The sequence below is a fragment of the Jaculus jaculus genome, chromosome 19 (genome assembly GCF_020740685.1).
Source record: "Jaculus jaculus isolate mJacJac1 chromosome 19, mJacJac1.mat.Y.cur, whole genome shotgun sequence".
NCBI lineage: Eukaryota > Metazoa > Chordata > Mammalia > Rodentia > Dipodidae > Jaculus > Jaculus jaculus.
The window spans coordinates 20,858,430-20,881,721 of NC_059120.1; the positions used below are offsets into that span (position 1 = coordinate 20,858,430).

General features: G+C 40.6%; 1 protein-coding gene across 2 annotated transcripts in view; it reads right to left on the reverse strand.

The window, feature by feature from the left end:
* Positions 1 to 23,292, reverse strand: part of Glmn (glomulin, FKBP associated protein) — a 45,342-nt gene that overhangs the window by 18,005 nt on the left and 4,045 nt on the right. For both annotated transcript variants that reach the window (XM_045138252.1, XM_045138251.1), the window contains exons 4-11: positions 18,727 to 18,843; positions 16,907 to 17,015; positions 14,597 to 14,834; positions 11,312 to 11,414; positions 10,147 to 10,334; positions 4,418 to 4,471; positions 2,974 to 3,004; positions 2,791 to 2,880 (exon numbers count right to left, since the gene is read on the reverse strand). In XM_045138252.1, coding sequence (XP_044994187.1) covers positions 2,791 to 2,880; positions 2,974 to 3,004; positions 4,418 to 4,471; positions 10,147 to 10,334; positions 11,312 to 11,414; positions 14,597 to 14,834; positions 16,907 to 17,015; positions 18,727 to 18,843 — 930 coding nt within the window. The remainder of the gene's footprint in view (positions 1 to 2,790; positions 2,881 to 2,973; positions 3,005 to 4,417; positions 4,472 to 10,146; positions 10,335 to 11,311; positions 11,415 to 14,596; positions 14,835 to 16,906; positions 17,016 to 18,726; positions 18,844 to 23,292) is intronic.

Genomic DNA, 23,292 nt, shown 5'->3' on the forward strand with positions numbered 1-23,292 from the left:
TGGCTTTATGGAGGTACTAGGAAATCAAACCCAGGTCCATCAGGCTTTGCAAGCAAGTGTGGTTTTAAATGTGAATGATAACTATCAATTTTGTGCAGACTGGCAAGAAATGAGATCAAATATGCAAAAATATAATGCATTCATTCAGTAGAATCCAGTTTAATATATTGACAAAGCAATGCTTTCCTATTTAAATACTAAGAAATTTATACAATCACTCACAGCTAAAGGCATACTTGGATATAACCAAAAAGTAACTAGGCAAATAGGAGCTTGGGAGATGGCTCAGCAGTTAAAGGTATTTGCAAGCCTGCTGGCCCAAGTTCAATTCTCCCCAACATCCACATAAAGCCTGATGCAAAGTGGCCTATGTGTCTGCGGTCAATGCACCTACAGCAATGGGAGGTGAAGACATGAGAATCCAGAAGCTTGCAGGTCAGCTAGACAAGTGCACACAATGGGAAAACAGTACGAGACCCTGTTCCCAAAAGAAGGTGGAAGGAGAGGCCAAACACTCCAAGGTTGTCCTCTGACCTCCAAGTGTGTTGTGACACGTACATGCCTATATATACAAACACACTTACACACCATACACACACAACAAACAAATTCAAAAACAATTTTAAAATATATTTTATTTGGGCTGGAGAGATGGCTTAGTGGTTAAGAGCTTGTCTGTGAAACCTAATGACCCCGATTCGAGGCTTGATTCCCCAGGGCCCACGTTAGCCAGATGCACAAGGGGGTGCATGTGTCTGGAGTTGGTTTACAGTAGGTGGAAGCCCTGGCATGCCCATTCTCTCTCTTTCTGTCTCTTTCTCTCTCTTGTCACTCTCAAATAAATAAATATGAACAAAAATAAAATGAACAAAATAAATATTTAAAAAATTATTTATTTATTTATTTGAGAGATAGAGAGAGAAAGAGGCAAATAGAAAGAAAGGATGGGCATACCAGGGCCTTCAGCCACCTCAAATGAACTCCAGACACATGTGCCTACTTGTGCATCTGGCTGATGTGGGTCCTGGAGAATCAAACCTGGGTCCTTAGGCTTCTCAGGCAAATGCCTTAACTGCTAAGCCATTTTTCCTAGCCCCCCAAAACAATTTTTAAAGAGTAATAGGCAAATAATTTATAGAAGAAAAAAATAAAATGCATATTAGTTTTTCTAGTAATGAGACAGATTAAATTCTGAGAATGTAAATTATAAGAAAAGTAAAGGTCTTTCTTTTCTAAGTTCCCTTTAGAAATAACATACTAAAAACAGGTTTGCTTTTCTTAATCTTATACCATCAATTATGATAGCCACTAATAGCTATTTAAGTTTAAACTAATTTAAAATAAACTTAAATTTCAGTTCCTTGGTCACACTAGCCACACTTCAAGAGCCAATAATGCTCTGGCTTTTTGAATGTACGGCATAGGAAATAGAACAGTTCCATCACTATAAATCATTCTGTCGGATGGCACTATTGTAGTTTTTCAATGGTAGAGAAGAAAGGGCAGGAGATGACCTGGGGAGATAGCTCAGTGGGTAAGACCACTTGCTATGCAAGTATGAGGGCCTGATATCACCCTGAGTTTGATTCCCTAGCACCCACATAAGCAGCTGAGTATGGACACTAACGCCTGGAATCCCAATCCTGTGGACAGCAGTGACCAGAGAAGCACAGGCTTGGGGCTCAGCCAGTCTGACTGAAAATGGCAACTATGGGTTCAGTGAGACCCCATCTCAAGGAAACACATGGATGAGCAAAGAGAAAGACACTTGACAATCCTCTGCTCTCCACACACAGGCAAAGGAGGAAAGCCCATCTGTGAGTGTGCACGCACATACACACACACACACACACACACACACACACACACACACAATACACCATCATACCATGCAGTACATATATGCTACATACACACAAGCACAAGAAAAGAAAATGGGGGGGCTGCTGGAGAGATGGCTTAGCAGTTAAGATGATTGACTGCTAGCCAGGCGTGGTGGCACACGCCTTTAATCTCAGCACTCGGGAGGCAGAGGCAGGAGAAACACCATGAATTCAAGGACACCCTGAGAATACATAGTGAATTCTAGGTCAGTATGGGCTAGAGTGAAACCCTACCTTGAACCCCCCCCCCAAAAAAAAGATGATTGCCTGCAAAGCCTAGGACCCATGTTCAATTCCCCAAAGTCCACATAAGCCAGATGCACATGGTGGCACATGCGTCTGGAGTTTATATGCAGTGGCTAGAGGCTCTGGTGTGCCCATTCTCCTTATCTCAAATAAACTAAAAAAATTTAATTAAAAAAAAGGAAAAGAAGGGGAGGATTGGAGGAATTTTCATTTTAATAAAGTTTGGAATAGGCAAAGGGATATTTTTGAAAATATATTTTTTTAGTTGATTTGCAAGAGAAAGAAAGAGAGAGAGAGAATGGGCACATCAGGGCCTCAAGCCTCTGCAAATGAACTCCAGATGCATGTGCCCCCTTGTGCATCTGGCTTACGTGGGTCCTGGGGAACTGAACCAAGGTCCTCTAGCTTTGCAGACAAATGCCTTAACCTCTAAGCCATCTAGATCTCCAGCCCACAACAGGATATTTAAAAAATGAGAATACAGCTGGGCATGGTGGTGCACGCCTTTAATCCCAGCATTTGGGAGGCAGAGGTAGGAGGATCACCGTGAGTTCGAGGCCACCCTGAGACTCCATAGTGAATTCCAGGTCAGCCTGGGCTACAGTGAGACCCTACCTGGAAAAATCACACACACAAAAAAGAGAATACTTATTTTATTTACCTGAGGAACAGTAAGAAAACTCTTGATTTCTAAATACTGATAAAGGAGGCTGTTGTCTTCTAGCCGCAATAAACCATACTCCAGCAGTTCCTACAGATTAAAATATATGCATAGACATACAAGTCAATTCAGGAACCGGATTTGTTACCTATTTAAATTACAACAGGAGCAAATAAATCTTACCAATCCTTTGGAGAAAACAGACTCTTCTGTTCTGAAAGAGAACATTAAATTTTATCAATATGATTTTATAGTTTGTTTTAGAATGATTTCTTACTTTAGGATAAATAATTTGGATTATCAACTTTATGAGATTTAGAATAACCATGGAAAGAAATCTCTGGGTAACCCATTAAAACAAAGTTTAATGAGAAAATTAAAATAAAAGAAAATAAAAAGTGTAGGGGGGGAGGGAGGGAATTAACATGGCATTTTTTTTATAATCATGGAAAATGCTAATAAAAATTTTAAAAAATATATTTCGTTAAAAAAAAAATAAAAAATCTCTGGGCATATCTGTGAAGGAGTTTCTAAAATTAGCTTAATTGAGTGGGAAGATCCACCCTAAGTGTGGGAGGCACAATTCCATAGGCTGGATTCCAAGGCTGAATAAGAAGAACGCTACACAACATGAACAACTGCCTCTGCTGCTGCTGCCTTACCTTCCCTTCCCTTCCCTGCCACGATGGGCTGGTACCCCAAGCTTGGTTGCTATTATTTGGTATTCTACTGCAGCACCAAGGAAAGAAACTAACACACCATGCAAGAGTGGTGTGTGCTTAGCTCAATGAATAATAGTTGAGAAATCTCAGGAGTGTAGAACTCCGATTCAAAACCACATACATTTTCACTATTTCAATAACTGAAATGAAAATAAAATCATTACAACAAATATAACACAGCAAAGCTACAGTTAACCATTACTTCTTCCAGGAGACCTCTGGAAATGCCTGCCGTGCAGGCTAAGGCTTAACCACCTTGTAGATCTCCCTTCACCTGGGAAGAGATGGAATTGATAACCTGTCACTAGTGTCCCTAGAAGACAGTACTGCAAGTCTCTGACAAGTGAGAAATAACTGAACATGTTACAGGTAAAAAAGCAAAACAAAAAAATAAAGCATATAGTTTTGCAAGCAAATTTCTAAAAATTTCCAGAGAAATTATGCAATCTCATTCAGTACCTTGTAATTTCTAATTTTTTCTTTTCTTTTAAGAGACAATCCTGGTTTTAGCACTTCAGATGAGAAAAGTTGCCTTGAACAAAATTCCCACCAATATCACAAGTTATAAAATGAGAGGTCAAGGTGCCTCCTTCCTTTTCATGTAATTCACAGATGTGAGTCCAGGAAGCAAAACCATAAGAGGAAATTTTATTAACTGACCCTCAAGATGGAGGAGGCTCCAATCAGATATAATTTACTATCTTTTGAATTAAGGTAAAATCTTCAGAAATAGATTACTGGAAAACTACTTATTGTTAAGGAAAAGGATTAGCAAGTATTTACTTCTCTGTGTTATAAACAGCCAATTAATTGGATTGTAGTAGAGAGACAGTAGCTGCTTCTGACCTTGATAAAGACAACTGAACATACTGGTTAGTCCTGAGCTACCATCTAGATGATCATACCTTTGCAGAAAGACTTCAATATGTCCCATGTTCAACTGCAAAAGGTAGGATGGGCTACACAGAAAAGAAAAACAGTAACATTTTAGAATCAACAAATTTACCCCTAGGGCTTCACACATGGTAGGCAAACACTGCTCTTCACCCATAGCCCCACATACATTTAGAAATTTTATACACATGCATACTGTTGGGATTGTGTTCTCCCCCCAAAAGTTATGTTGGAATCAGTGCCTCCAGAGCCCAAAATATGACTTTATTTGGGGATAAGGATTTTAGAGTTAATATAAAATGAGGTCTTTGGAGTGAATTATTCTCTAATATGACACATACCTATTTTTATTTTATTTTATTTTTTGGTTTTTCGAGATATGGTCTCACCCTGGCTTAGGCTCACCTGGATTCCACTAATGTCTCAGGGTGGCCTCAAACTCATGGTGATCCTCCTACCTCTGCCTCCCGAGTGCTGGGATTAAAGGCGTGTGCCACCACGCCTGGCTCAACATATCTATTTTTAAAAAGGAAATGTTTTTTGAGCACTTACTCAGGTTGTGGCAGTTTTTATTGAAAACTAGGGAGCCTTTAGAAGGTAGGGGCAAAGCCAGGCATGGTGGCACCCACCCACCTTACTCCCAGCACTCGGGAGGCAGAGGTAAAAGGACTGCAGTGAGTTCAAGGCCACCCTGAGACTACACAGTGAATTCTAGGTCAGCCTGGGCTACAGGAGACCCTGTTTTAAATAACCAAAAAGGAAAAAAAAAATTGGCTTTTGAAAGTTAATAGCCCAGCCCCTAGTTACAGCTCACCTTCCTGGTTGGCCACAATGTGAACAACTACCTCATGTTCCCACCGCCCTGCATTCCCTGATATGGACCCAAACTCTGAACACCATGAGCCAAAGTAAACCCTTCTCTTAAGTTGCATCTGTCAGGTATCTTATCACAGGGACAAAAAATAAAATCCTAATAAACATGCATCTAGTGTCCTCTGATCATATTCATCATCCTTTATCCTCTTATCTACCCTCTGCCTCCTCCTTTTCTCCTGCCACATCTGTGACAGTACTGCTTTGACACTCATGTCCTTTATACTCCCTGTAAGGTGCACAGTTGTAGAAAGAGTGCTTTACTCAGTTGAGACTAGATTAGTTCCCTAAACACAATGACCTCCAGTTCCATCCATTTACCTGCAAATGACTCTCTATGGTTGAGCAGAACTTCATTGTGTATGTACATTACATTTTCTTTATTCACCTGTCGTTGGTGCCAAAATTTGGCTGTGTGGAGAGTGCCACAAACAAACGCATTTCACTTATAAGGCATCTCTATGGGTAAGATGACTTGTAACTACCAAGAAGCAGTGTGTCTGGATCATGGGACAGTTCCTTTAGTTTATGAGGCATCTCCACACTGATTTTCATGGTGGCTATACTAATTTATATTCCCACCAACACTATGCAACAGTTCCATTTCCCTGTGTCTTTGCCAACATTTGTTGTCTATTGAGTTTGTTTGCCTATTTATTTTAATTTAAAAAAAAATTTTAGGAGGGGGTTTTGAGGTAGGTTCTTCACTCTAGCCCATGCTGACCTGGAATTCACTCAGGGTGGCCTTGAACTCATGGCAATCCTCCTACCTCTGCAGAAGCTTTTAATTTAATGCAATCCCATTTGTTAATTCTTGGTATTTCCTGAGCTCACGAGAATCTGTAGATCACTTCCAGCAATATAGCCATTTTCATATTTATTCTTCTAACCCATGAATACAAAGGTCTTCCATTTTCTAATGCCTTCTTCAATTTCTTCCTTCAGCATTTTACAGTTCTCATTATAGGTCTTTCACACATTTGGTTAGGTTTATTCCTAATTGTTTAACAGGAGATGGGGGCTATTGAGAATGGGACTATTATCTTTTTCACCTCATTTGTTTCTGGTGTAGTCAAGCTACTGTGTTATTTTACTGTTTTGTGTTTTCAAGGTTGGGTCTCACTCTAGCCCAGGTTTACCTGGAATTCACTATGTAGTTCAGGGTGGTTTTGAACTCAGTGATCCTCCTACCTCTGCCTCCTGCGTCCCGGGATTAAAGACCTGTGCCACCATGCCATTTTTTGTTGTTGTTGCATGTGCAATGTGTGCAGTTGTGTGTATGGTTTGTTTTTATGCACATGTATGTGCTGGTACAGCACCCAGTGCATTCACCTGCAGTGCCCTGTGTGGAGTATTAGATATTCCCCTCCATTACTCACTCATCTGTTTCCCCTTGTAACAGTCTCATGCTGATTCTGAAGCTTGCCATTTGTGAGCCTTGATGATTCTCCAGTCTCTGCTCCCCACAGGACTAGGGCTACTGATGTGTGTCATGTCCACTGTTTAAATGGGTCTGTAGATTCAAACTTGGGGGGGGGGTGTCTCAGGCCCTCATGCTTGTGCAGGAGTGTCAAACTTGGGGGGGGGTGTCTCAGGCCCTCATGCTTGTGCAGGAAGTGCACTTACCTGCTGAACCATCTCTCTAGCCCACTATTGGTTTTGTGTGTTGATTTTGTATCTGGCTCCTTTGCTGAAGTGTTGATAAGATCTAAGAATTTTCTGGTGGAGTCTTATAAAAACATATTATGTGTTAACAGGATAATTTGTCTTTTTTCCTATTTGTATCCATTTTATTTTATTTTATATTTTTTGGTTTTTTGAGGTAGGGTTTCACTGTAGGCCAGGCTGACCTGGAATTCATTCTGTATTCTCAGGGTGGCTTTCAACTCATGGTGACCCTCCTACCTCTGCCTCCCAAGTGCTGGGATTAAAGGCATGCGCCACCAACGCCCAGCTCCATTTTATTTCTTTCCTTGCCTTATTGTTCAAATATTTTAAGCTCCATATTGGTAGGATGAAGTCATGGACAGCCTTATCGTACTGTTGATTTGAAAGGAAATGCTTCAATTCCCCCCTTTCAGTATGTTAGCTACAGGCCTGTCACATCAGCCTTTATTATGGTGAGGTATAAGCTGCCTTTAAAAAATATTGTACCTATTCATTTGAGATATAAAAATAGAAAGGCAGACACAGAGAGAGTGAATGTGGGCGCGCCAGGCCTCCTGCCACTGCAAACGCACTCCAGATGCGTGTGCCACTCTGTACGTCTGGCCTTACACAGGTATTAGGCAATGGAATCATGGCTACCAGGCTTTGAATCCAAGTGCCTTTAACTGCTGAGGCATCTCTCCAGCCCCAAGCCTTCTATTTACTTTCTACACTGCTTTTATCATGAAAAGCACTGAATATTCTCAAAGGATTTTCTTGCATCTAGTAAGATGATCATGAGATTTTTGTCCTTGAGTCCATGCATGTCCTGATTAGGTTCACTGATGCATGCTAACCCATGCTTCCATCCCTGTCATAAAACCAGCTTGGTCATGATGTCTGAGCTTATTACTATATTAATGAATTTGCTTTGGAAGTATTTTATTGACTATCTTTTCAGCTAAGTAAAATAATTGATTTATGGTTTGTGTGTGTGCGTGTGTGCTGTATGTGTACATACCTGTGTGTACACACATGCACATGTGTACTTCTGCATGTACAGGCCAGAGGTTGACACCAGGCATCCTTCTCAATCACCCTCCTCCCTCGTTGATACAGAGTTCTCTTACTGAACCAAAAGCTTAATGAGTTGGAGTCCCAGGGATCCTTCTTTCCCCACATCAGCAGCACTGGAATTACATGTGTGTGCCACCACACCTGGCTTTTTATATGACTGCTGGATGCAAAATGAGGTCTTCATGCCTGTGTAGCAAGCACTTTACTGACTAAACCATCTCCCAGCTTCCCTTTCCTTCCCATCTTTCCTTTCTTCCTTTTTTCCCCTTCTGTCCTTTCCTTGTATTGTTTTTTAAATATTCTTATTTGTTTATTTATTAGAGAGAGAGAGAAAATAGAAAATAGGCGCACCAGGGCCTCTGGCCACTGCAAACCAACTCCAGATGCATGTACTACCAAGTGCATCTGGATTGTGTGGGTTCTGGGAATGAAGCTGGGTCCTTAGGCAAGTGCCTTAGCCACCAAACCATCTCTCCAGCCCTCTTGTACTGTTTTTGAAAGAGGCTCAGACTGGCCTGGAATTTACTATGTAACATATCTGTCCTGGAACTCATGTCCTCCTGCCTCAGCCTCCCAATTTCTGGAATTACAGGTGTGTACCACTATATGCAGTCAGTCTTCTTAATGAGGATAACACTGGCTTGGAGGAATGAATATGGAATATAGAATAGCTCTTAAGATCATTGGTGTCAGTTCTTTAACCATCTTTCTTGCTGAGGAAATGGAAGATAGGATACTTTGCTTTTCCCCCCAAGCTTGTCATTTTCTAGTTTTTCTGGTAGGCAAGGCAGACGTATCAAATTTTCTCCTTGAAGTCCAAACAAGTTAGCAAGCTTGAGTCCCTACCCTGCCTTTACTGCCAGGACACAGACATGCCCACTATTCTGACTGCTGCTGGGTTGAATCCTTGCTGGTATTCTCTCCATGTGTGGCCCAGGAACCTGACAAGGTTAATACCCACCTTCATTTTCTTCATGTTCTGCTAGCTGAGCCTGAGGACCACCTTTTTGGACACCCCTTCGCACTAGAGGCACTCTGCCACTATGCATGTGGCAACAGGAAATGCCCAAACAGCAGCTAAGTTTCCACCAAATGTACAAGGGTCTCTGCTAACTATAGAAAGTGGGAGAAGCAAAGCGTGGTGGTGCACGCCTTTAATCCCAGCACTCAGGAGGCAGAGGTAGGAGAATCACAGTGAGTTTGAGGCCACCCAGAGACTACAGAGTGAATCAGCCTGAGCTAGAGTGAGACGCTACCTCGAGAAAAAAAAAAAAAAAGAGAGAAAAGAAAAGAAAGTGGGAGATGCAGTTCAGGAGTTGAATGGTTCTGCATGTTCTGGCAACACCAGATTCTACCACAACCTCAGCTCGCAGTCAAACACTGTTGTCTTGCTCCTCTCCCCTGAGGTAGAGCTGCAGTTCCCAGATATAAGTACCCTCTTCTCTCTGCAGTGGTGCTCAGACTTCCGAACACTCAGACCCTGTGTCCCCTGGCCTGGGTTCAAGTCCTAATCATCTTCCTGAGTCCATAATGATTCTGAGGGTGGTTGCTTAGTCAGCAGAGAGGAGAGGCCTTTGGGGCTTAGAAATAAAACAATTCAGGGGTTTCTGTTTCCCTCAGATGAAAAGTTGGATGGTAAGATGATTCTCTCTCAAGATGGTTCGCCACCATAGCCTGAGTGAGCAAGCTAGAAAGCACAGGGTTTCTTTCTCCAGTTCCGGCTGGAGATCTCCATTCTTAAAACTGTATTTTACAGATTGCCAGGCTGGGTGTCTCAGGGGCTCCCTGAGACTGTCCTCTTATTCTTAGGGACACACAGAGAGGATTCTCTTACCCCCAAACATTCTTCCTGCCATCCAATGCTAGGTTGTATTGTTTCCTCTGTTCACTCTGTCTTGATGTCATCAGTTGTGGATACTGTTTTACTATTGCATGCCCATGCTTTTCCACACCATCCACCTCTCCCTGCAGCAATGCACTGATGTTTGCTTGTTTTTCAGACTGACAAGAGATGCAGGAAAATGCTGGGTATCTCTAAATCTGCCATCTGGTCTGTGTATTAGTCAATATGCATATGATGGACATTAAATAAATGGGAATTTGCTGCTTCTCTCAGAACACATGGAGACGTCAACATTCTTACCTTAAGACCAATGGAAGCTGATCAATCCTAATGCCTTGGACAAATACTAGGTAAGCCAGAGAAGCCACTGAGTCTGCTAATTGCTTATCTTCTTCTTCCTCAAGTTCAAGGCAATCCCAAGTCTTCTTTTTCCTTCCATGATTAAGAATAATTTGGGGGAAAGGGTATCCAATTGCTGATAAAAAACCCTGTGAAAAATGTTTTAAAAAGGAAACTACTAGCATACAAATTATAAAATTCCCCTTCATCCCACATCCATACCCCCTTTCTCCTTGAAGGTATGTGGAACTTTTAGTACTTGATTTTAACCAACAGAACCTGGAAGTCACTCCCATGGTAAAATAAGCTTACATGCCAACAGTGCAGGCGCTTTTGTGGGTGTAACAAAGATCTTTAGTCAGTTAATTTCAGGTTAGTCAGGAGATTATCCTGGGTAAGTCTGACCCAATCAGGCAGGAGGACTATTTCAATTTTGTTTTGATTTTTTTCTTTCTTTGATCCATGGTCTCACCATGTAACCCAAGTTTTGCCTTGAAACCCTCTCAGAAAAGAGGTTTTCAAAGTGGGTTGCTAAACTTCCTTCAGAGTCAGAAATTCTCTCTGTTGGCTTTCAATAACTAAGGTAGCATGTTCTGAGAGAACCTTCAGAGAAGGCTATGTATAAGAAGACATGGGAACCTCTTTAAGCTGAAAGCGGACCCTGGCTGATGATGAGCAAGAAAATGGGAACCTCAGCAAAGCATAGTGGCACATGCCTTTAATCCCAGGAGTTGGGAGGCAGAGGTAGGAGGATCACCGTGAGTTCAATGCCACCCTGAGACTACACAGTGAATTCCAGGTCAGAGTGCAACCCTACCTTGAAAAACTGGAGGAAAAAAAAAAAAGTAAAACAGGAACCTCACTAAGAAGGTGAATTCTGCCAATGGCCGGAGCAAACCTGGAAGTAGAGCTTTCCTAGTTATGCTTCTTACAAGGCTGTAGACTTTGAATGATGAAATCATGGCTATTCTATTTTCCATATTTTTCTCATCTGTGCTCTAAAAAATCCACATATAGCCTTCTTAAAAAATTATCTATGTATATGCTCATAAAATAGACAAGAATATAACAGGTAGAATTTAAGATTATAGCAAACAGTATAGCAGATTAGATGGGCTGCACTTACTATTATCTCAGATGCAAAACATCTGAAAGGGTCATTTCCAGCTTCTTCGGACTGTTCAAGGAATTGTGCTGTCAGCAAAGGGCATTTCAAGCTTTTGAAACAACTAAGGCATAAGAAATGAGTAACTATGCAATCAACACTTCTGAGCATAGAAGACCTAGTTCTTCACACCCACTTTTATATTAAAGTAAACAGTGCTGTGATTTGGATGGCTACCCCCTCTAAAACTCAGGCTGGAATTTAATTGTCATTGTAACAGGGTGAAGAGGTGGGACCTTTGAAAGGTGACTGGGCCCCAAGGCCTCTACTCTCATGGGAAGGACTAATACTTTAATGGAAGGATAAATTCAGCCCCCTTGCATCTGGATTCTTTCACTTTCCACCACGTGGTGACATGACAAGGTCTTCAACAGATGTTGTTACTTCCATCTTTGACATCTAGCCTTTGGAGCTATAAGCTAATATATGTCTACTCAAAGTTACCTAATCTTAGGTTTTATTTTATCAGCATAAATGGACTAAGGCAAGCATCAATACTTCAATGTCTACAACACTGGTGATGAATTCTCTTTCTTACTAGTAACAGTACTGTAGAGAACATAAGGCTCAATGTGGTGAGATTCATGTCTATGCCTTGACTGTTTCAGTTGATTCTGAATGTCTGTCTGAGGATCAGTGCTATTCCAAGACATATTTATAATTAGCTCAAGGAAATTTCAGGACAAGATAGTAATTGTTACATGAAGTTGCATTTACTTTTATTTAGAATATCAAACTTTATTCTGTAACTAAGCCTTTTCGATTTCTTTAAAATTTCTGTTATGTAGTAATGAGTTTCATAAATGGTAAATAAATATAGGCATAATCTGACAAAATAGAAAGGTAATGACAGCTTTCATTTTCCTAGTTTTAAAAAAAGATTTAGTACTAGTTCATGTGATTTAAAAGTCTACTTTAGTTACTGTCCACAAGAAATGCAAATATAAGCTCCCTATACAATTTAAGATTTCTTGGGCTAAGGAGATGGTTCAGTTGGTAAAATGATGGCCACACAGAGAATGACGACCTAAGTTCAGATCCCTAGCACCCATGTAAAAGCTTGGCACAACAACATGGGTCTATGACCCCAGAGCTAGGGAGGCACACTGCAGATCCTGCATCCTGTTGGCTAATCTAGCCAAATGGAAAGCTCCAGGTGGAGAGTCCCTGTCTCAAAACACAAGGTGGAGGGGCTGAAGTGATGGCTCAGTGGTTTAAGGCACTTGCTTGCAAAGTCTAACAGCCTAGGTGTGATTCCCCAGTACCCACGTAAAGCCAGATGCACAAAGTGGCATGCAGCTAGAGTTTGTTTACAGTGGCAGGAGACCCTGGCATGCCTACTCTCTTTCTTTCTTTCTCACTGCTTGTAAATAAATAAAGAAAAAATATTTTTTTTCATAAAACTAGGTGGAGGGGGACAGAAGGATGGCTTGGCAGTTAAAACATTTGTCTATGAAGCCTAAGGAACAGGTTTGACTCCCCAGTGCCAACATAAGTCAGATGCACAAGGTGGCACATGTGTCTGAACTTTGTTTTCAGTGGCTGAAGGCCCTGGCATGCCCACTTTCTCTCTCTACATGCCTCTTTCCTGTCTCTCACAAATAAGTAAATAATAAATTTTTTTTTTTTTTGGTTTTTCGAGGTAGGGTCTCACTCTAGCCCAGGCTGACCTGGAATTCACTATGGAGTCTCAGGGTGGCCTCAAGCTCACGGCAATCCTCCTACCTCTGCCTCCTGAGAAAATATTTTTTTAATTAGGTGGAGAGTAATTAAGGGAAACACCCAATGTGAACCTCTAAGCCACACACACACACACACACACACTAGCACACATACAAATACATACATACACATGCATGCATACTATATAACATGCACATGACAAAAAATAAGATTTTATGGAGCCACATGAGAATAGTAGTAAGAAATAGGAGAAATTAATAATTTATCTCAACTAGCCCAATATAACTAAAATATGTCAATATTACCAATATACAAAAAATACTAAGGTATTTTACTATCTTTTCTTCTTATTATTTTAATTTTGCGTTTGTTTATTTGTTAGAGACAGGGTCTTGTCATTTAGGCTAGGGTTTGAACTTGAATCCTTTGGCATCTGCCTCCTGAGGGCTGGGTGACAGGTGAGTACTACCATGCTTCGTTCCTTTTTAAAATTTCCAGTCTAAAAAGTATAGAGGGGCTGGAGAGATGGCTTAGCGGTTAAGCGCTTGCCTGTGAAGCCTAAGGACCCCGGTTCGAGGCTCGGTTCCCCAGGTCCCACGTTAGCCAGATGCACAAGGGGGTGCACGCGTCTGGAGTTCGTTTGCAGAGGCTGGAAGCCCTGGCGCGCCCATTCTGTCTCTCCCTCTATCTGTCTTTCTCTGTGTGTCTGTCGCTCTCAAATAAATAAATAAATAGATAAAATTAAAAAGTATAGAGATAGCCGGGTGTGGTGGCGCACGCCTTTAATCCCAGCCTTCAGGAGGCAGAGGCAGGAGAATCGCCGTGAGTTCAAGGCCACCCTGAGATTACAGAGTTAATTCCAGGTCAGCCTGGACCAGAGTGAGACCCTACCTCAAAAAACCCAAAAAAATAAATAAATAAATAAATAAATAAATAAAAATAAAAAGTATAGAGGGTATTTTACACTGGCAGTACATCTGAATTTGGATCATCCATATGTCAAGTGCTGGACAGCCTTACTGAACAGAGCATGTTTAGCTCTCGGTACCCAGCGAGTAACAGCTAGTGGGTGAATGCTCGGCTGTATTTGTGGTCAGGCTGGATGTTCAGCTGTCTGGTGGCCCATCTGCTGTTTTCAAAGACATTGTAAAAATACAATTTCCCACAGAGAAGCCTTGAGCTAAATGTATCTTTTTCCTCCACTTTCATTATTTACTTACTGTGATGAGTAAAAGTAATACAGGGAAGATTATAAAGTGAATTAAACAAAGGATTTGGTTTTACAATGTTAATGCTTCATTATATCAATATAATGCTTGGGTTTAAAAATATTGGTGCCTCATTAAATACATACAATATCAGCTGACTCCCAGTCTTCTAAAACCACATTTACATAGTAAACAAATGAGAAAACAATGTAACTGAACTATCAATTACTTCATTGTGAAGTGTTCTTAAAAGTATACTTAGAAAAAATAATGGGAGGGGATTATGATCAAAATATTCTATGCACAAGTGTGAAACCTGTCAATAAAAATAATACCGTAAAATAAAAATACTTACAATTTCAGCAACTCTTCTTTTAATTTTTCATTTTCCTTGTTTTCTTTGTCATCTGTTACTTCTTCCACAAAAGGTTTGGTGAATTCTATTAAGGCCTTGCAACACTGACAAAGGCCATAGTCATCAGTCTGTATTTGTTCCTTTGAGTATGGAACAGGAAGAAGAGACAGTTGACTCCAAAGGGTGGATAATACTAATCCAACTGAATATGCTTTGTTGTTGTGAAGTTTCTGAATCACTAAAACAGAGAGCTTGCTGTTACTTGTGAAAGCCTCATCAAGCGTGCTAGACACAGGACAGAAAGTTCAGCATGTAGGACTGTAAGATACTTTTGTCCTCTTATATTTTAATAACTTATAACATGCTTATAATAGCTTCTGAAGAATATCTGTTTCTTCTTGGAGATGCATAAATTAATGATGCCCTTGTCAATGGATGCTAGTTAGTCAGGCTTAGGTATATACTGTGGTTTGAATGTGAAATACCCCTCAGAGGCTCATATGTTTGAACACTTGGTCCCCAGCTGGTAGCACTGTTTTGGAAAGTTGTGGCATCTATAGGAGATGGGTTCTTGCTAAAGGAAGTGAGTGACTGGGCCATACCTGCGCTTTTATCACCTGGCCCTACTTTGTCTGCTTCCTGACTGCGACACAATGGGACCCTCGCCTCCCATTTCTGCTGCCGGGCCTTGCCTGCCAAGACTGACTGTGTCCTCTAGAACTGAAAGCTAGAATTAGCCCTTCCTCCCTTAAGTTGCTTCTTGTCAGGTATTTGGTCACAGCAGTAACAACAACAACAAAAAGTATCTGATACAGTGTGTTTAAGATAGAAACATATTATTGCCATATTTTGGTCATATAAATGAAAAATTATGAAGTAATGCATAAATTACAGTTTACTTTTCCAAGAGTTTTTTAGTGTTTCATGTGGTGCAAAGCTGGTAAGCATTCATATTTAAAATGGATTCTTCTAATTTCTGACTCTAGATCCCTCCATCACAGCTTGAAATATATATATATTTCCTAAAATGAAAATAACCTCTTCCCATCAACTGTCAAGACCCATTCTTTGCCAGTACTAAGCCACAGAGCCTTAGCACTCCATATACCTCCTAGCTTCTTTCTTCAAATGTGTCTTTGCTATTCTTAATCCCAATCTCCTAGTCCACATGTTGGATAAAACCCTGCCTCAGGGCTACTACAGTATTATCAGACTGAGTGCTGCAGATACCACAGGTAGCCCCTCAAGTGTTTAAAGGGAAAGGTCTAGGTGTTAATCACAGATAAGAAAGAAAATTAGGGCTGGAGAGATAGCTAGGTGATTAAGGCACTTGTCTGTGAAGGCTAAGGATCCAGGTTTGATTTCCTAGTACCCACATAAGCTAGATGCATAAGGTGGCACATGTATCTGGAGTTCATTTGCAGTGGTTAGAGGCCCTGGTGCTCCCATTCTCTCTTTCTCTCTTTCTCAATCCCCTCTCTCTTAAAAGAACAAAAGGAGGAAAGTAAATCAAGTTCTGGAGAGATGGCTTAGGGGTTAAATGTACTAGCTTGCAAGGCCTGGAGGCTCAGGTTTGATTTCCTAGTATCCACATAAAGCCAGATGCACAAAATGGCACATGTATCTGAAGTTCCTTCTGGTGGACCCATCTCTCCCCCTATCCTTGCAAATAAATAAAAATTAAACAAAATCTTAAATAAAAATAATAAAGAAAGAAAGAAGGCTAATCAAAAAGTTATGCACATGAAAAATGGTATGACACTTGACAAAATGTTTACTGAAGGGTTGGGGAGAGAGTTCAGCAGGTAAATGAACTTGCTTACAAAACCTGTTAGCCAAGGGTTCAATTCCCCAGCACCCACACAAACCTGGAAAGGCATTCATTTGCAGCAGCAAGAGACCCTGGCATGCACATACACATGTAAAGACACACACGCAAATAAATAAAAAAATCAAAATGAAAATACACATTTACTGAGTAACCAGCTACATAGCAGCAGGATTCAAAGTGGCACTGCTGTAACTACTGTGAGCACAGTACTCAATTTGTCACAAACCTTATTTTAGTAGTGTTCACATTTTGCTACTGTTGTTGTTGTTTTGAGGTAGGGTCTCACTCTAGCCCAGGCTGACCTGAAATTCACTCTACAGTCTCAGAACTCATGGCAATCTTCCTACCTCTGCCTCCCAAGTGCTAGAATTACAGACATGCGTCGCCACGCCCAGCTGTTAGTGTTCACATTTTGATGTAAACATCAAGGTACTTATACAAATAAAACATGAAATACTGATTATCAAAATGCTCATTACCTGTTTGTAGTGGTTGAAGTAAAAGAAGAATAATATGGGATATCTGTTTTCCAGAAGGTTCTTCAATCAGTTCAAGCAAACCCAACAACAATTCCTTGGGATTACATAACTATAAAAATATTCACAATGAACCTGTTTAATACAAGTTGTATTTAAAGCCACATGATTACTATGTTTAAGAATGTATATACTGAGAAAATACAATTATGTTTTCTTAGTTGTAAAATACCTTATAGAATTGCTAAAAGGGAGAGTTAGAGACAGCCTGCTCCTCAGAGCTCAGCTGTCCTTTGAGCTTCTGCTGTTTGCTGCTTTAGACTTCAGGGACTTCTGGCAGGTGGGCTCTTCTCAGCCCACATCATCCCAGTATTTAGTACACAAAGTCTTTTGTACTTCTTAAACAGACAGAACTTTGCATTCCTTCTGACCAGTAATACCTAATCAGCTCAGCTCCTCAACTTGCCTTATTATCTATTTTTTAAAATTGTTTAGTACATCAAGCCCAAGGCTTTACACAGTAGGTAAACATTTCTACCTGAGCAACTGACCTATGGCCTTATTTTTTAGTCAACAACTCATCTGTAAAAGAAGCTTCCTCTTCCAGTTTATTTACACTGATCTCCAGTAGCTTTCTATGTCTTCTTCCTCAGAATCTATCTTTCTTAACCATCATAATTAACTATAACTATATTATATATAATTATATATATAACTATATGACATATATTGTATAACTATCCTAGTCTTTTATCAATGGTCTCTTTCTAAAGTCATAAGTCACAACTGATCTGTGTTGCTACTTCCTATTCATACTTCTAGTTTTTCATATCCTTTTACAAAAGAAAATAAGAGGAATTAGCATAAAGGAAAGAGCACTGATGCTTGATTCTGTTAGGATGGGACAGGCTCCCAAGATCGAGTCACCATGGGCAGTAGAATGGTGACAGAGGCATAAGGAAATGGATTATCCACATTCCTCAAGAAACCACCAAAACCCATACTTGCCCAACGATGCCCCAGGTCATGGTTGCCTGACCTCTTATGTCCTAAGTTACATGGTCAATGTTGTGGTGTCACACCCTAGCTATTTTAAATGGTTAATGTAATGATCTCCCCTAAAGGAACTTTTCTATGCAACTTAACAAGTGCTTTTAACTTCCTCACCTTCCAACTGAAAAAGCCCTATAAAGCCCACTACCTGAAAACTCAGGTTGGCTGTGCTCTTATAAGTCAGCCCTGGCAGCTTGTGCTTTTCCTGAATAAAAGCTTTCATCTAAGCCGGGCATGGTAGTGAACACCTTTAGGGAGGCAGAGGTAGGAGGATTGCTGAGAGTTTGAGGCCACCATGAGACTACATAGTGAATTCCAGGTCAGCCTGAGCTAGAGTGAGACCCCACCTTGGAAAAAACAAAACAAAAAAAGCTTTCATCTGCCTCAGAGTCGTTTGCATGGTCTTGATCACACCCAGACCTTACAGATTCTAGTTCCAGTGCTGCAAACAAGGTCAGCATAGCCTTGAACTACTTCTCTAAATACTGAATGGTATAGCTATATAATAAAGATGCTTGACAAAAAACAGTCACAACTCTTCCTGGATATTCTGAATCTGTGGGTCTAAGACTAGATCATTTGTATACCCAGAGAAATTAGGAAATGGCTGAAGTAGAATTGCCCCTCCAATCAATTAAGACTGGGCTTGACCAGAGAGGACTTTTCTGTATTTTCATGAACTCAAAAATTTTATCAAAGACCAAGAATTAAACATTAAAGAGAATTAAAATGTCTGTTACAATAAACAGGACCTAGTTTTATGAACTTACCTTTACCAATAAATCAAGTGTCAGAAAATATTCTTTTCTTTTTTCATCTTTATCATTCCATAAAAGACACCGAACAACAGGACCAACCAGATTCCAGCCCATAGACTTGATGATGACCTGCAAAAACACTTCCAGAGTCAAGCAGACAGCACCACCTACAGGACTCTCCTGACCAGCAGCATTTCTTCCAACAGGAAAAAGGAGGCAAGTGGACTCCCATTATGCCACTTCTGGGATTCCATGCTAACAAGTACAATCATTTAAAAATACATTTTAATGCTTTCACTGACAAAAGACAAAAGGATTTTTACGCAGTAACTTGATCTTCCTCAGTATCTGAAAAGTTCTTTTTCTTTTCTGGAGAGTTAACTTTTTAAAGACAATTACTTAATCCACCAAAAATTTTGCTCTCCTGATCCATAAACAAAGTCAGCCAATGCCTTTTTATTTATTTAGAGTAGTTCTCTAAATAAGTTAACTGCACTGTATGTAAATGGAGAGATGTGACATCATTTTTCTCTCCCATACACAATTTACTTCTGTTTTCACAGATATTTCAGAATGCTTAACCCATAACTATAAAACTATCTCTATAATTAATGATAGATGTTCATTATTGAAACCACTGATTTTTTTTCAAAATTATTAATATGCTCAATTCCCTGGCCTGTTTTGTGCATGTGTGTAGCATGTGTGTGTGTAGTGTATGCTTATGTAATTAGTGGCATGTGCCCTGTGTGCACACACAGAAGCTAGAGTAGCACACTGAGTGTCCTCCTCTATCATGCTTCCAGTGCTTCCTTGAGACAGTCTCTCAGTGAGCCTGGAGCTTCCAGGTTCTTACTTGTTTTGTTTTGTTTTCCATCAGTTAGGCTGACCCGCAAGCCCCAGGATTCTCCAGTCTCTGCTCCCACTCAGGACTGGGATTACAGGTGTGTGTGGCCATGCCTGGCATGGGTGCTGGGGACCAAATTCGGGGCCTCATGCTTGCACAGTGAGCTCTCTTCCCACTGAGCCATCGCTCCAGCCCCCTGGATGTTTTGTACTCTAATATTTACCAAGCATATCCTATATAAGATTCTAGGTGCTAGAAATAAAGTGAGGAATACGTCAAATAAGATCCTTATCCTGGTGGAATGTACATTTATATGTGATCCTTCATTAGGAAGAAAACAAAATGGCTCATACAATACTTCCTCTTGACCCAAATCTTATAATACAGTATGAGGAATAAATAGCAAGACAGTAGTCATCTTCATTGAGAAAGGCAAGAGAGGCTTCCCAGAAGCTAAACTAAAGCTTTCTGGAGAACCAAGAGAAATCTCTGCCAGGCACAGATAGGTGGACAAAACCATTCAGAGTTCTGAAATACTACTGTGCATGGTGTAAGACTTAAGAAATCTTGGAGAGGGCTGGAGAGATGGATTAGTGGTTAAGCACTTGCCTGTGAAGCCTAAGGATCCCAGGTCAAGGCACCATTCCCCAGGACCCATGTCAGCCAGATGCACAAGGGGGCACTTACATCTAGAGTTCATTTGCAGTGGCCAGAGGCCTTGGTGCACTCATTCTCTGCCTGTCACTCTCAAATAAATAAAATAAACAAACAAGAAAATATTATGTTTTAAGAAATAAATCTTGGACAACTTTCTATAGTGTTTGCTAGGGAATGGAAATAAGAAAGTTTGCAACAGGAACTTCTTTGCTCATTTTGCAAGAAGACATTTGGTGTTTATCAACTGTTCCCTATCTTAACATTAAAATTAGCATAGATGCATTTGTGACAATTATTTGGAATGTTTTGCTTGCTTGCTTGTTTTTTTTTTTTTCAGTCTTGGTATGCTGCCAGGCTGTTTTTGCCACTTCATTTAGTTGATTCTCTGTGTTCTCTTGGAGTTCATTCAGATGTTTGTGTCCTCCTTGAATTCATTCAGGTGTCTATTAAGTTCTTTTTCAGTTGGTTGGTTGAGCTCTCTTGGCTTCCATTCATGCATTTGTTCATGTCCTTTTTAAGTTTACTACATATATTATTTCTCATAATCATGTTTGTTATAGTCAGCTTCACATGGCTGGGATGAACATCCAAACCAGGCACACATTAGGAGAGGAAGGTATTTATTTCAAGCTTATAGATTCAGGGGATGTTCCATCAGTGGCAGAAGCTGCTTCCATACATTCTAAACTGAGAAAAACTATAGCAAACAAAACACCAACACAAGTGCCAGTACATGCACCAAAAAGCAGCAAGCAGGACACCCCCACCCCACAAACACACGTTAGGGCTGGACTCTAGGATCTGCCCACAGTGATAACCTCCTCCAGCCAGGTGGCTGGAGACAAGCTTTAATGAAACACCTGAATCTAAAGGGGACATACATTCAAACTACCACAGTGTTTTAGAATTCTTTGTTTGGAATTTCTTTTTAGTAATTCTTGTGCCATCAACTATGGGACTAGGCATTCTTGGCTGGGATATCTTGTCTTGGTTTCTTGTGTTTTGTGTTAGGGTTTGCTCATCTGGAGATAATCTCTTTGTCTTGCCACGAATGTGGCAACAGCAGCTCTGCTGGGGACACAGGGTAGGCTGGGGCCAGGACTGCTCCCTTAACAGACACGAGTCTGAATTCAGGAGAGGTAGCCACAAACTCACTGGGCCTGGGCAGGTACTTCCCCAGGTGGTCTAAATGCATTTGGGTCGGGGAAGAGAGACAGTGTGTGAGCTCATTAGGCTCTGTGCTGGGTGGGCCTGGCCCTTTCTCTGGACAGCCTTACATGAGCCTTCCAGACTGGCCTTGAACTCGGGCTCCAGTGATTCTTCCTCAGCTGCCACAGTGGTTTGGAATGTAGGCACACACCATCACACCTGGCTAGGCTGTCCATGCCGTCACACTTGGCTAGGTTGTCTGTGTTTTATATAGCCAAACAGAGTGTTTTTTTTTTTGGGGGGGGAGTCCTTTTTTTCCTTACTGCTTTTAGACATAAAATGGATTTTTACCTGCTACATTTGTAAACATTCATATATTTTTTAATTCTACTTATTAGTAAATAAAACTGAGGCTTAGAATATGACATAAAATGAACTATTAAACTTTGTTTTTATTTTTTGAGGTAGGGTCTCTCTCTAGCCCAGGCTGACCTGGAATTCACTATGTAGTCTCAGCATGGCCTCAAATTCACAGAAATCCTCCTACCTCTGCCTCCTGAATGCTGGGATCAAAGGTGTGCACCACCACACTTGGCTCTGAACTATTAAATTTTAATAAATCTGTTTTTCTTTTACCTAATTTAGTTATATCTGAATGTCCTTTAGTACTACTTTTTTTTTCATCTGCCTGGCACTCTTCTCTTAGACAGTCTTCCTTTAAATCTTTTTATTTTTTTCAAGGAAGAGTCTCACTCTAGCCTAGGCTAACCTGGAACTCACGCTGTATCCCAGGCTGTCCTTGAACCCATTGTAATCCTTCTACCACAGCCTCCCACCAAGTGCTGAGATTAAAGGTGTGTGTCACCATGCCCAGCTCTTTCTTCAGAACTCTATGCAGTGTTACTTGGCACAGCCCATCTCCTTAACCACACCTTATTTTTCTTTGCAGTATTAATCACTTTCTTGCACTCTCTATAATTTATTTATAGGTTCATGTTTTTTCATGAGAATGTCATATTATATGAAATTATGCCCATTTCTGTCAGTACAGATTTTTGCTCCTTACTAGATCTTGTCCCAGCAGCTACTACAGGACCTGTTACAAAGTAGCAAGGTAGGTGGTATGACAAGAGTACTGAACAAAGTAGGTATTCATTATCCCTCAATGAGGCCTATTACTTTTAGTTTAACAAATTATCCTTCCTCCAAGAATTTGGTAATTTTTTTCTTCTTCCTCCCTCCTTCTTTCCCTTTCTCTCCCTCTCTTCCCCTCCCCTTCTCTCATTACTATTTGGTGAGGTTTGACTTTTAGTATTCTAGAATTCGTGTTACAACTTAGTAACTCTTTTGCAAGATTACTATGTTTTATCTCATCATTACTTATTAAACAAGTTCAAATACAATTTAAAAAAATTTATTTGGAGGGAGAGCGCACCAGGGCCTTCTGCCATTGCAGACAAACTGCAGATGTATACACCATTTTATGCATCTGGCTTTACATGGGTACTGGGGTCAGGCTTTGTAAGCAAGCACCTTTAACCACTGAGCTGTCTCGCCATCCCCAAATTCACCTTTTAAACCTAAGTTAGCTTCTATGAGAGTCTACTTTTCCAACTAAACAAGCACCTCTTTCTGACAAGTGATCCTCTAAGTAATAATGAACAATAAGAGAAATGCCAGATGAATGAGATTTTAAGTATCTGAGTTGAAGAATTTTTTTTACTTTTTGTAAAAACTTTTATTTTATTTGTTTGAGAGACAGAAAGAGAAAGAAAGAAAATGGGTGCTCCAGGGCCTTCAGCCACTGCAAACAAACTCCAGATGCATGCTCCACCTTGTGCATCTGTCTTACATGGGTCCTGGGGCATCAAACCTGGGTCCTTTGGCTTTGTAGGCAAGCACCTTAACCACTAAGCCGTCTCTCC